Source organism: Aythya ferina (genome assembly GCF_964211825.1).
Source record: "Aythya ferina genome assembly, chromosome: 15".
Lineage (NCBI taxonomy): Eukaryota > Metazoa > Chordata > Aves > Anseriformes > Anatidae > Aythya > Aythya ferina.
This window is the reverse complement of record NC_140314.1, coordinates 7,437,633-7,451,389: the sequence shown is the minus strand read 5'-3', so window position 1 is coordinate 7,451,389 and position 13,757 is coordinate 7,437,633. Positions and strand designations below refer to the sequence as shown.

Below are 13,757 nucleotides of genomic sequence, written 5' to 3'. Positions count from 1 at the left end.
TTGGTAATACAATTAATGTCTTCGAGCCAGAGAGAACTTATCAGGGGGTAGACACAGATTGGTAGCAGGAGGGTAGTTAGACTTTCAGTAGACGTCTATGGCAGGAGCAAAATTACGCTAGAAAAAATTGCTAGAGATACGGATTTTGGTTTCTGTTTGTGTCTGCCTGAACATAGTGTCCTCGGTGCTGCTTGGGGCACGAAGCTTTCCTTTCCTGAGCTCCCAGGGGCGTGCTCGTAGGACATTGCTTGGGACAAGTTGTGCTCCCAGATCCATTATATAACCCTGCCATAATTAGCCCATTCTGCTAAATTATTGGGAAAATGGAAATGGAGCGAGCCGTACGGTCTTTCTCCATTTCCTCACTCTATGCAGCGTCTGGTTGCTTGGGATTACCGCTGGTGTTTACGTTGCTTAATGCTGTCACCTCGTCTCCGTGCTCTGTAAAACCTGAATATTTACAAACGGGACCGAGGTGGGGCCCCGTGTGTGCGCCGTGCCCGAGCCCCGCTGTAACAACAAGGCCCCCGCCCGCCGCCCGCCGCCCCTCAGCCCCTCCTGCAGGGGGCAGCGCTCTGAGGGGCTCCCCCCGCCCTGCGCGGGCTCGGCCGGGCTGCTCCTCCCGCCCCCGGGCTCCGCGCTGCCCGCCGATTGGCGGAGGGAGCCTTCAATGCCGAAGAAGCCCCGCCCCCCTCCGCGGCCCGTACTGCGGGCCGATCGCCGAGCGCGTCCCGCCCTCCTCCAGCCGCAGCCTTCGCTCGGCCCAGCCCGCAGCGATTGGCTGACGCGGCTGCCGATCACCGCTCGGCCCTGTACCGCCCAGCGCTCCCGCCTCACTATAGCGAGACGCGGGCTGATTGGCCCGCCGGGCTGCCAGTCAGCAGCGCGCCCCTCCCTCCCCGTCAGGTAGCCCGGAAGATGGCGGCGGCGGCGGCCGGCGGGGCTCCGTGAGGGGAGCGGGGCTGCGGGGCCGATGCCGCGGGCGGCGGCGCCGCCGAGGCGGGGGGCAGCGACCTCCGGGGGGGCCGCGGGGAGCCGCTGAGAGCCTCTGGGATCCGCCGGGAACCGCTGGGAACCGAGAGCCCCGGCTCGGGCGCCGGGCGGCAGCGCGGGGAGGGGATGCGGCAGCGCGGCGGGGCCGGGCGGCGGGAGGCCGGTCCGCCGCCCCTCAGCCCGCAGCCCCTCGGGCCCGGCCTGCCCGCCGCCCTCCTGCTCCCGCTGCTCCTGGGTGCCGCCGGGGCGGCTCCGCTTCCGTCAGCAGCGGCAGGTGAGGCGGGGGGGGGGCCGCGAGGGGGTCGCGCATCGCTGCGGGGTGTCCGGCCACACGCGGCCGTTCTGCGGCGGGCGCCGTTCGGGGCTCCGCGGGATTCCCCTGCTCCGTGGGGACTGCCCGGCCCGGCTCCCGGTGCGGGGTGGAGGCTCCGAGGGCAGACGGCGCTTCCCTCGTTTCCGGCCCGGATAGCCGGGTCCCCCCCGCGCCCTCGTCTCCCTGAGCAGGCACGGAGTCCGTGCTTGTTTGTCACGTATTAGGTAACGCTGCCTGCCTCCGCTTCCCTGCCTCGTTTTCCTGTTTATCCTAGAGACATAGAATGAAAAATGTGCTCTCTCAACGTTAGGAATTACTGCTGGGAGGTGTATTAGTATGCATAGGTAAGAACCACTTTTTTTGTGCGTATGTGTTTTATCGCAGCTTGCAAGCATAAAATTGTATTAGGACAGAATTTGGTTAGGCTTGGCTTGAATGCACGCTGAGATTCAGTCCCCAAGAGTTTAGCAGCTGAAATAGACTCCACATTTGGAGTGGAGAAGCAGCAGCAGTGGGGAGGGAGACAGATCTGAAGCACAGAGATTAGGTAATTTGGCTGCTGGTCCACGGAAAGTATCAAAACTGGCAGTGGAACACATGCTGCCTTTAGCAGGATCCATGCATTTTTTTCCCACTTATTTTCTTCCCAAGAAAAATTAAGAATTGTTCATGAATTACTCCTTCTGTCAGCCTTCCTTGAGGTCAGTCTTCCTATAAAAGTAAGCCTCCAAAAAAAACAAGAACTGTCAGTCACATTTGTATTTCCTTTGAGACTAAATGATAATTTTCTCACTTATGAAATGCTTGAAGATTTTGCAAATAACGTTGGCTTGTCATCAGGCCCCAAGGTAAGACAGTGTAGTCAGGTCTGTGTGGTGGTTTCTTCCTTTTCTGTCTGTCTTTTCCTGACATGTTATTAGTTTTTCTATTTAAAGCTAGGTGTCGATGTCTGCATTAAGTATTCTCGAAGTAGCCTAGTTTTTTTTTTATTTTAATAAAAATTGCTCTGCTATCAGGACTATCACATATCTTACAAAGCTTGGAGCTGAAGATGTAATTTCTACGACACTGGCAAAAAGCTTAGCTGTCAGAATGAAAAGTTGATTGGACCTATTGCAGGAAATTTCATTACAGTTACCTTTTTTAAAAAGAGGCTAAATTAGATATGTTAAGTATAGTACAGCTAGGGGAAGTACTCGTGATGCTGTAATGTTGCACTAATACAAAGTGAATGTCATACCCGAACTTCATAGGGTGTCTTTGGTTATAATCTTAGCCCAAGGTATATGTATGTGGGGTATTACCTGAAATTCAGCAAACTGCCACATCCTGCATGGGAAACCCAGTGGACTTGGGGGAAATGGAACTCCTGGTTTCTCCTGTATCTTTGCCCATATAGTAAGAAGCAGTGTATTTGGATTATTTGATTGAAAGATATTTAGTATTTAGACCCTTAAAGCCTCAAGAGGAACCTTTTCCAGTTTCAGTGGCATCACTTTTGCTGAGAAGACTTTCAACGATCTTCTTTTCTGAATGAGATAATGTGTACAAATGGTTTTGTGTGCAGCAGGTTCTGCAGCACATCCCATATCATCAGGACAGCAGTAAGCAGCTGGAAAGCTACAAGGACCTCTTTTCCCTTCCCTTGAATAGCTCACCCATGGTTGACAGACAGTTTTGTCTTGAACCCTCTCTGTCATACTAAGCACATTTTATAAACTGTCCCGAAAACAAGCCTGTAACTTTTATTCTGCTGGGGTAGGAGGCATGAATTGTGTTTGAGAACAGCTTCAGCCATATTATGACTTTCTCATGTATCCTGTGATAAGCTGCTTTGATTTCCTTTATTGAGACTGGTGTTCATTGATGATTTTGGAAATTATGGTCTCTGTTGTAGGCCTTAGCAGTTCTTGCAGTTGACCATAATGCGCAATCTGATATTAAAGAGTTGTGAACTTGTGAAGAATTTAATGGGCTTTTCCTAAAATAATTAGTAAGGCATTTCAGAGTTACTTCAAGATCCCACAATTCTGCACCTAGCAAGAAGGGCTACTTCTCTGACAGGGGAGAAACATTTTGATGTGTGTTGCCCCAAGCACTTTACTGGAAGGATGGCAATCCACAGAAAAGGAGAAAAGGATCTGTGTTATCTGAAGTAGTTGTAGTGAACTTTGTGGAATAGTTCATGGAATATACCCATAATAAATAAATTTCCCTTTCAGGAAGGAAGGAAGAAAGCAAGAAGTGAGAATGGGCAGGTTCTAGCAGGAAAAGATTGGAGCCCGTGTTCAAAAATGTTCCATTTTGTGGAAATAGTGTGGAAGTATCCCAGACCACAGCTGGGGAATTGTCAGGTTCCTGGGGTCTTGATCAAGGTGAATGATGCAGCTTGTTCCTTAAGTCTGGCTTCACAGTGTTTGCAGGTGAAGGTGTGCATTGATGTGTTCTGTGTTTGTCTCCTGTTTTTGAGGTTGTATTTCTGAACTTGTTGGGAAAAAAAAAGGACGTGGTAAAGGAAACTTTGCTTTAACTGTTCCCCTAGTATGCTTCATAGCAATTATTGTAACAGATAGGAAAAGCAAGATGTCAAAGATGTTACTAGCTAGAAATACTTAGACCAACTTTAATTTATTCTGTGAATGGAAAAGAAGGATACTGATATGTACGGTGATAGTTCTGAATTAATGGTTTCACCTTATCCTGGAGGTAAGAGCTTGGGACAGGTCCAGTTGATACCAGCTTTTGAAGAATGTATTACCTAATCTGTTAAAAGTAGAAGAGTTCAAAAAATGAAATACTGCAGTTTTTCTGAGGCTGTGGAGCATCAGTGATTTTACCTGAATGCATCAAGCTAGGACAATTTTCATCTTTAGTGCTGTGTGACTAAAGTAAGGGTATTTGGAAAATTGGGAGCAGCACTGTTTTGCAGACAAGCATACTGAATTATAATCTGACACTTCTGCTTTACTGTGCTAAAGCTTTCTATTTAAATTAATGCTTGCTTTGTTTTCGACTGGGATTTTCATACGTGGCCTTAATTCAGCTGCCTCCCCAGAAAGCTTGGAATGTGAATCAAGGGTATGTACGTTAATGTCAGACAAAGCATTTCTATCATCTCTCTGCTTTATGAAGTCCTTGCAAGTGCAAAGGAACAGGGACTCAAAAGAACTCTTATTTTCTTGCAAAACTTGAATAGGTGGTAGCGTTTTAACGAGTGTGTTTGGTCTTACATCTGTGCTGAATTACATGGTCTGCTCAGTTGAACTGAGGCTGCTGCACTGGTGCCTACACGAGTCCTTGGTTTGTGCCAGGACCTTCCTTGTGGACTGCCCTCCTGGACCAGCTGCATGGCACGGCAGTGGAGCCTTGTTGAAGAGCCTGGTAATGCACAGCTCCAGAAAAGAGACAGAAATTTGTGTCTAGTGGCCAGAGATAGCTAGATGTTGTTCGTGCAGCTCTACCTAGTATAGTCAGCTGGCCACAGGTGACAGTGTGAGATTTTCTTCTCTTTTTATTTGCTAAGATGAGTTCTGTAGTTCACGTGTACTCTTGGGAAAGCTGTTGGTTTTGAGTTGCTTTGGCTTGATATTTTGCTTGGTGTTGTGTCGGCCTGGGGCCTGCTTGTGGTTGTAGCCTGTGGTTTGGATCTCTGTACAGTATATCTGACAGTTGCACATTATGAGAAAAGCAATTTTCTAAGCAAATGCAAGGTAGAGACCCAGATCATTTGAAGTTAAGAAAAATCTCCCTTGTAAAGGGGTTTTAATCAATGGTATAGTTTTCTTGGGAGTGGTCTGTTCACCTAACCTTTCTTCTCTCTTTCAAGCACTACATTTGTTTACTTCTCCCTGTATTTCTTTTTCTAACTTCTGACCCAGATGCCTAATAATTGTAGAGCTAGAGCTGCTGGGTTGTCTTTCATCTTTTGTTTCTCTCTGTGACTTTGTGACTTTGAGGTAAGAAGGCAACCCCAGCTCTTGGCCTGCAGGAATGTTCCCTGCAAGGCTTTGTTCACAGGCTTGGTCTGCTTTCTCTGCCTCTGGCTGTAAGGTGTCTAGAGTTTGCTAGAACCGAAGCAGTCCTTAGAGGAGGCAGCGCCTTTCTGAGGTGTTTTCTCACATCTTGAATGCTGTGGTATGTTTAATAATTCCTCAGGTATTGTAGCATGTTAAGATAGCACTGATCAGAGGCAGTCTCAAAGCTGTGGTTGTGGCATTAGACCTGGGTTTGAAAGGAAAGCCCCATTGGTGAGTGCTGGTTTTACCACGGGTCCTGGATGAAAAAGGAGTTTGTGTTATATAGTCAGAGCCAACATTTGGAAAGCACAAAAGGCCAGGTTATATTCTGGGGGGGGGCTACTGACCAACTGTCAGGCAAATCTGAATAGAAGTCATTTTCTGAATGTTTGCTGTAGTCTGGTTTCAGTCCCTGTATGTGTAGTTTGCCTGTGCAGGACATGGGGATCCTCAGCATAATGCCAGAGGCTGGTTCTCTGTCCTGCTCCTTATGTGCTATTTCAGCAGCAGAAGTACAATGCACGGAGTACTGGATTTCTTTAAACTTCGTTTTGGGCCTGCCATTCTGTTGAGTGTATCTAGTACATGGAGCCTGGTGGGGTTCTGCAATAGCTTTGGCACTTTGATTGCTCTATATAAACTGTTCTCATTGTACTACTTGAAAGGCCTTGAACAACTTCAGTGGTACTAGAAACGTCTCATAGACATAATTGGAGATGTTCAAAGTGTGTCAGTTGTTTAAGACTGAGAGGTTCATTAAGCATAACTTGGAGCAGGAAGGTGTTGTGCCAGATGCAGCTTAGGCAGGGTGATGGAGTGAAGCAAGCTGTGTCAGGGAATTGTCTGCTGAGGGGATTCAGTATGAAAAGCTGGTCTGAAGTAGCACTAAGTGTCATCCAGTGCTACACGGAGAGTTTCCTTAATGGAAACGTCACTTCAGTGATTCAACAGGGATGTGAATTGTTCTAGAGCTACCTTTGTACCCTGAGATTTCTCTGTTACGAAAGAGGTGTGGGGAAGTTGGGCAGTACTCAGACAGGCTTCTGAGTACTGCCTTTAAGTTTTCAGCTTGTAGGCTAGATCCAGTTCTCTGAAATCAGGCATGTGGCCCGTTCTCTCTCATAGAGATTCTTCATCTGTGGATGGGGATGAGAAATAAAGGTGAACAAGCTCTTCTGGCAAAATGATTGCATTGTTTTCCATGTACCTTATCCCAGTCTTACATGGAAATTGGAAATGTTTTGGTAACATTAGGATTCTAGAAAATACCATCAGTGAATGTTGCAAGTGTGGATTCCTTTTGCATGAACCAGAAGTAATTTGTCTCTTCAAAACAATCTCTCTTCACAAGGGCTGTGGAGGGCAGATACTGAGCACTGCTCTCTGGGGACAGCGACAGGACCCGGGGGAACGGCATGGAGCTGGGACAGGGGAGGGTCAGGCTGGGTATCAGGGAGAGGTTTTTCACCAGGAGGGTGGTCGGGCACTGGGACAGGCTGCCCAGGGCAGTGGTCATGGCATTGAGCCTGCTGGTGTTCCTGAAGCATTTGGACAGTGCTCTCAGATGCATGGACTTTCAGGTGGTGGGAGGAAGAGGTATGGAAATTGTAGTTTCCATGCTGCAGATAACTCTGATGGTTTGAGATGCCACGATATGTAATCTTCTCATACTTTAGATGACTGTGGTCTACCCTGTTTTTTTGTTTTGTTTTAAAAAACCTACCAGCTCATGTGCCTCACAATTGGAGAGATATTAAAGTGCATGGAATCATACTGTCCTTGGGTAGGAATATGTTGTTAAAACTAACATCTAGCAGCATGTTACAAAGTGTGCTCTGCAGAATTCTTTTTTTTTTTTTTTTTTTAAAGTGTGTATATAGTGTGTGTGTGTACACACACACTCAAGAATCAGCTGCAGCCTTTGCAAGATTTTAATTAACCTAGATTCTCCAGAAACATTACCATGAAAGCATAGGAAATATTATTATTGAAGACTTACATTTTTTTCCTTAAGATCTTGCTTTGTGCAAATACAACATTTTAACACTTCAACTTCAAACAGACCTTGCTCTATAAACACTGGAAGTGCTAGCCTATACTTATTCCTTATTAAAATTGAGCCCTATGCTGTTTTACGAGCTATTCTTTGACATCACTTTGAAGTTTTGTGGAGTAACAGAATAAGGACAAATACAGAACTAACCCCAACTCATAGCTGTGCTACTTGCTAATTGTTGTGCCAACACTGAGGTGGGCCAGGATAAGTGTTCAGAAGAAAATGCGGATTGGAGCAGGGTGGTTTTGGGATGCTGTATGGCTTGGGGATCCAACGTTGTCACAGCTATTCGTGACTTAGGATAAGTAACCTCTGCCAGCCTCGAGTACAAAGTGGATTTCAGCAGCTGCAGAAGCTCACTTGAAGCACACTGTAGAAGTATTTGGGGGGGAGCATGGGATAAAACAGTTTGAAAAAGCATTGGATGACAGGAGAGGTTTGTATTCTTTTTAAGGACAAATGGGAAGACTGAGCCGATTTGCCAAGAATTGCTGACACAGTTACTCATCTGGTTGTGATATGAAGGAGCTACTATTTCTTCTTCAATGTGTTGTTTGTTGCATGGGACAGTAATGATTTCAGGGTCATGTCCACAAAACACCTTTAATTATGAATTTGACTTTTCTTTGAGTAGAACTGTGTTGAGCACAAGGGGGGCAAAGGTGCTTTTTTACGGCTTCATGGGAGAAGTTCAGTAGGAAATTGCCACTTGCTGTCTTCACTACCCTTATTTCTGATGATTAGCTGTTAGGAAGAAGAAGAAAAGCTGGTGTTTTTTCAAAAGAAATGTCTGTGCACCTGTTTTAGTCTTTTATCCTGTCCACATCTCACCACGAAGGACTTTAATAATAATCTAGGATAAAGCAAGGGTGGTAAAGGCCAAGTTGAGTAGAGAGGGGTAAAATGGTTCAATTTCTGTCTAGAATAATACAGTAAGCGAGTAACTTGCTTGTGATTTCTTTTCCACTACTATTGAAAACGTCTTCTTACGCGTAATATTTTGATTTAGGCTGTGTAAGGGAATTCAGATTTAGGCAGTCAATTTCTTATTGATAAAATGTTAATTGCTGCCTCTTGTATTCAGAAAGACTAAGTACAAGTGTGCCCAAGTAACTCAGCTGTTAAGTTCTTAGAGCTCTTTTTCTTGAGAGTGTAGCTATTGTTTTTTTGGATAGTTGTAAGGAAGAAGAGAAAATAAGATGTGTCATCCATATCAAAAGTTATTTGTGTTAGGTATGCAAACATTGCCTGATCCAGTACAAGGGTAGTAATAACATAACGAGAGGGAAGGCTTTTGAAATAACTCTTCAGTTAATAAACTTTTCAGTAGTTTGTTCCAGATGATTTTTATTGCTTTAAAATGTTTGGGTTTTTCTTTGAATGGCAACAAGTATTAAAAATGTGAAAGCTGAAGAGTTCAGACATAAGCTGAGAACCTGATTAAAGTCCCTTGAGGGATATTATGTATGACTGCTCTTAGGGACTTGCTTGTTGAAGGAACCACTTGACATAACTTGGGCATTTGGAAGCAGTTTGAGATTTCATTAAGATGCTGGCATTATGCTGAGGACATCAAGTCAATGAAAGTCATCTGAGATCTTGGGAACGTTTCCTCTTGCTGTATTGGTAATGGTCATTCAAATCAAATGGCTGATTGGCATATGGAGTTCTGTTACGTGCCTCTTGTGCTAAAGCTCTCCTCATTTCCTTTGGAAAGAATGGCTGAAGTGTAAATAACACTCCTTCCAAACTTACGCTAGGTTCGTCTGCTTGTGCTGTGTCTTAATTGAAGGTTAACAGTGACTTGATGCAATTCTAATATAATATTGTAAAACCTATTGTAACGTAACATTGTGCTGCATGATGGTGCTGCACAAATACCAGCTGAAGCTTACTCTCGAAGATGATGCTGGTTTTTGGTTCCGCTGTTAAATGGAGCATAGGAAAAAAAAAAAAGAGATGATAGGAATGCAGTAACTAACAGAATTGGCTCATGAGATTTTTTTATGAAACAAAGGAATTGCAAGGCACATTGTGCTTTGCCTTGCCATACTAATCAAGCATTACACAAAAGATACATATAAGGTTGTTTTAAAGAGTCTTTTGTGTTAGTATTCTGCCTGTTACCTCTAGGCCTTCTTACACAGATAGCACCGAGTCTTGGTTTTGTCTGTATTAGCAGCAAGGCTCTGAAGACTTCATGGAGTAAACAAATGCAGGAGAAACCCTTTGTGAGAACAGATAGCGATGTAAATCTGACATGTGAAGAACTAGGTAGGAGTTGAGAACAAGTTAATTTTCAAGTTAATTGCTAGCACAGAAGAAAATGACAGCATTACTTAGGAAAGTCAGAGTAGCTTTTAAATGCGTATTTATGAAAAACGGTATAAATTAGCATTATTACATATTTAATCTGGTTACGTTAATATCTATGAATAGCACAGTAAGTAAACTGGTCAGGTTTATGACAGATATCATGGATGTAGCTGGAGAGAAACATCGGATTTGGCCATTCAATAGTATTTGAAATGATGTTGTGTTCTGACTTGATGTCATAAGGTAACATCTCAGTTCCTGATCGTATAATTTCAGGGTGTTCAAAAGGCAGTTTAAGTGACTGCTGTCATGCTAGATTTGTGCTGGAATAGTTATAGCTATTAGTGTGGAGCTGCCATTTAGATAGCTGCTCTTGAAAGAAAAGAGGCACTTTCTTATGCCGTGGGACTGTTGTCGCATAGCAACTACTGTGCTGAAAGCTTAAAATCAGATGCTCCCTCGAAGTTCCCTGTGCTGCTCTAATAATGCTTACTTTATCTGGGCCTTGCACTGTCTTTATCACAGCAGTGTCTTTTGTTAGCGTACTAAGTCATGTCTGTCATGTACATTGATTTTTTTTTCCTGAGCTTAGAAATGTGCAGTGTTGTGCTGCTTTTTTTTTTTTTTTTTAGCCCAATTTCCTGAAGATTTAAGACCTTAACAATATGATAAATCACTTTGTACCAAATTTTAGAGAGGTGGTGTTCATGCTCCATGGCTTTTGATCTCTGGTAAGGGAAGGGAGAGGCAGGTCTGCTGTCCCTCATACAGGGCTGGCAGTTACATCTAATCCTGTGCCCGTTTTGAGTGGTGGCTGCTGGCTGGCAAGTGAACGTGGATTTACTGCTTGGCAGCCCGGTGTGCGTGTCATTCCTATGTGATGGTACCACAGGATGCCACAGATGACATGAGTGAGTGTTCAAGGTGATTGTGGGCAAAACTGGAAAATTGGACAGAGAGGGAAACCAGTTCCAGATGAGTTCCTCTTTCAACTTTTGTTTGCTTAGTTGGTACATTTGATGTGTCTACTGTCTTTTGAAGAAAGTAGACTTAAAATACAGAAACCTTAATACAGAATCCTGAGCTATATACTTTTTTTGAAATATACTTTGTCTGGAAGTAGCCTTTTTCTACCCCTTGAGACATGCTAGTACTTATTGAAGTTTGTTCTCACGTCTATACTTGGTCCTGAGAATGCCAGCATAATTTATCATTATTGGTTTTTGTGTGTTCCTGTACTTGCACGTATGCAGGGCTTGACTTCAGATGTGCTGTGTTCAAATTTACACTTCAGTGTAAATTTTGCTTTTGCAATGGCAGTCTTCAGAGGTGCTGAAAAACCTGCTTCCAATAGCTGTTAATTAAATACCTACTACTTATGATAACATATGCTTTTAAAAATGTGTAACAGCATCAAGTTGGAATTTAACATGGTAAAGCTTTGAGAAAAAAAGCATGAAGCTTTATGTTGTTCACATTTTTCATGTAGTATTTTTTGGATCTGTTTTGCAGTTCATATCCTAAAGAATGTAGTAGGTTGTTGCTGTGTAGTTACAGTAGATGATAGTTTCTTAACTGAGATGATATGCTGAAAGTAAATTTAATAAATACTTTACTTTCAGCATCTATTATGCGAAGAATTTAAACTTAGATACAAAATTGTAAGTGATATTGGATACATTTTTATCTTGGTTTAGATTAAAATTAATTTACAATATATTTTAGCAGATTTTTATTAGAGAAACTCTTGCAACCAAATGGTCCTTTATATTCAGTTGAACTGATTTCTCTCTTTGCATTAAGGTCAGGATCTTGTAAATATACACGTGCACCTTTATAATAGGTGCAAATACTTTCACAATTTACAAACAAAAGAAAGGAATTAAACACCTCCTACCTTTTCAGTTTGCAGTCATTTTACGAAGTTCCAGTGAATTAATAATTAGATGGAAATAGTTGGAAAAATGCAAAAGAGGTTATACTGCAGCAATTTGTCAAACACTACTTCCAATATTTAATCAGTGACTTCCATCACTGAATATGTATTTATGCAAGATATTAAAATAACTTCACTGATATTTTTAGCTCAATTATAGGTTGTCATTTTATATTTAATTCTACATTAATCTTTTTTAAAAGTGCAAATTAAAGATACCACTTATTAATGACCGTGTGAGACTTCAAAGTTTATCCAAATAGATCTGGATTCTGTAATTCTTAGTAAGTAGCACTTGTGTGAGTCATCTGAAATGCTATTCTGTAAGTGTTGCAGAAACTTGCTCATGATAATTGGCATTTTTCTTACATTAAAGCATCTTTTTATAACTTTGTATATGAACGTTTTCCTTGTGTTTTTGGCAGATTAGGTGTCTTCCATCTTAATGAACCACTAATGGTTAGTTGCCTTTTCAAAGATGATCTTTTTTTTTGTGAAAAAAAAAAAAAAAAAAAAAAAAAACGCAAAAAAAACCCACCTTCATTGCCTTCTCCAGTTATGTGCTGTTATTACACACAATTTCTTGGGAATTCTCTAAGGTTAAGAAGTAACACAATGAGCAGCAGCAGATTTTTTTCTGAATTCCTTCCAAGACATTTAATGGTGGTGGTTACATTATGGAGAAGAGTATAACTTGCACAAAACACTCTAGACTTCAGGCTTGGTAAATTTACAGTTTTCTTTACAGAAGAAACTGTAAACACAATGTGTTGTTTATTTTTTCATATAAATAGCTGAGGGCATATACGGTGGAATTAACTTGTACAGTTAACGTAGCTTATGATCATTAATGCCTCAGAGTTGAATAAGCCAGAAGACTGGTGTAAGTCCTCCGAGACCGAGAGAATCCTCCTAGTGCAATAAACTGCACTCTGTGCTGTGCTAGAGTGGGGCTTAGGAACTTTGGTTTTCTACTGGGAAGAATATATATTGTAATTGTGGTGATGTGTTCCCAGGTGCGTGTTAATAAGGGAGAATCTGCATCTGGTTGGTAGACGCTCTGTGGTGAGTTTGCTTCTCATTTCAGGGCTGTTGATTGTGAAGGTGAGGAAGCTGTTTGGAAATTGGGTGGGATGGTTTTGGGAAAACATTTAAAATAATTAGTAATACCTGGTACCATAAATCCATTTACATTTTTCTGTACTAAAGCTACCTTTTATTATTTGGCTTCAGTTAAAAGTTCAAGGGAATCTTTTAAGCTTCCTCTGAAGCCCTTTTACCTGTGTGTGTTTATTTCAGTAATGCAGCTATCTAATGACTTATTCCACAATGTATTTGCTTATATTTGTGGTTTAGGTAATTTTCAGTCTGCTTAGCAATGTTACTAACCATCTGAGGGAAGCAAACATAAATTAGTGTTTACTTTTCCATTTCCTTGTTGATGCTTATAAATGAGATATACAAAGGCGTAACGTGGGAGCCTTGATTTAAATGAATGTAAATCATTCTATTGAGAACCCTCAGCAGAGACTTTTCAGAATTATGACTAAAAGGTGGTTAAATAGCATCATGTCGTGGTTGATGTGCATTCAAACAGCATGTAATAGTTAGAAATGCAGTATTTGGGTCCTCTAATGAGTCTGGAACGCCAGAGCTGCTGTTGAGACTAGAAATAGCATTGCTTGCTTGAAAACCTTTTTAAATTTTTGCATTGTTGTATGGATGGCTAATGTTCCTAATCTGTTGTGCAGAAAACTTATAAGTTCCAAAAGTACGATGAAGCAGTAGTTTGTCAATTTATCTTTTACATGAAATGAAAATAAGTAAATATTCTGTAGGTGTTCTGCAGAAAGTGGTGAACAGCTGTAGCTTTTTCTTGGAATCCTTGTAGTTTTTTAAAGATTAAGAGCTAGTTGGGCAGGTTTGTATGTCCTTAGTTATGGTGATCAACTTCTTGTTTTCTTTATTTTTAAGGCTTTATTGTGTTCCATTGCAAGAGGTTCCCATTGATCCTTAGAGGTTCCCTAAAAATCCAGTCAGACTAGGTCACCTGACATTGTGTAACTTTTGCAATGCTGATGTAATATCTAAATATATCTTAATCAGTTATGGTCCTACTATTCTTCA

The 13,757-nt window shown here is 42.3% G+C and overlaps 1 protein-coding gene across 1 annotated transcript in view; it reads left to right on the top strand.

Annotated features, from left to right (window-relative positions):
* Window positions 1-970: 970 nt before the first annotated feature.
* LMTK2 (lemur tyrosine kinase 2) overlaps window positions 971-13,757 on the top strand; it is a 42,873-nt gene continuing 30,086 nt past the window's right edge. Inside the window, exon 1 of the mRNA XM_084536524.1 lies at window positions 971-1,267. Coding sequence (XP_084392650.1) covers window positions 1,120-1,267 — 148 coding nt within the window. The 5' untranslated portion in view covers window positions 971-1,119. The remainder of the gene's footprint in view (window positions 1,268-13,757) is intronic.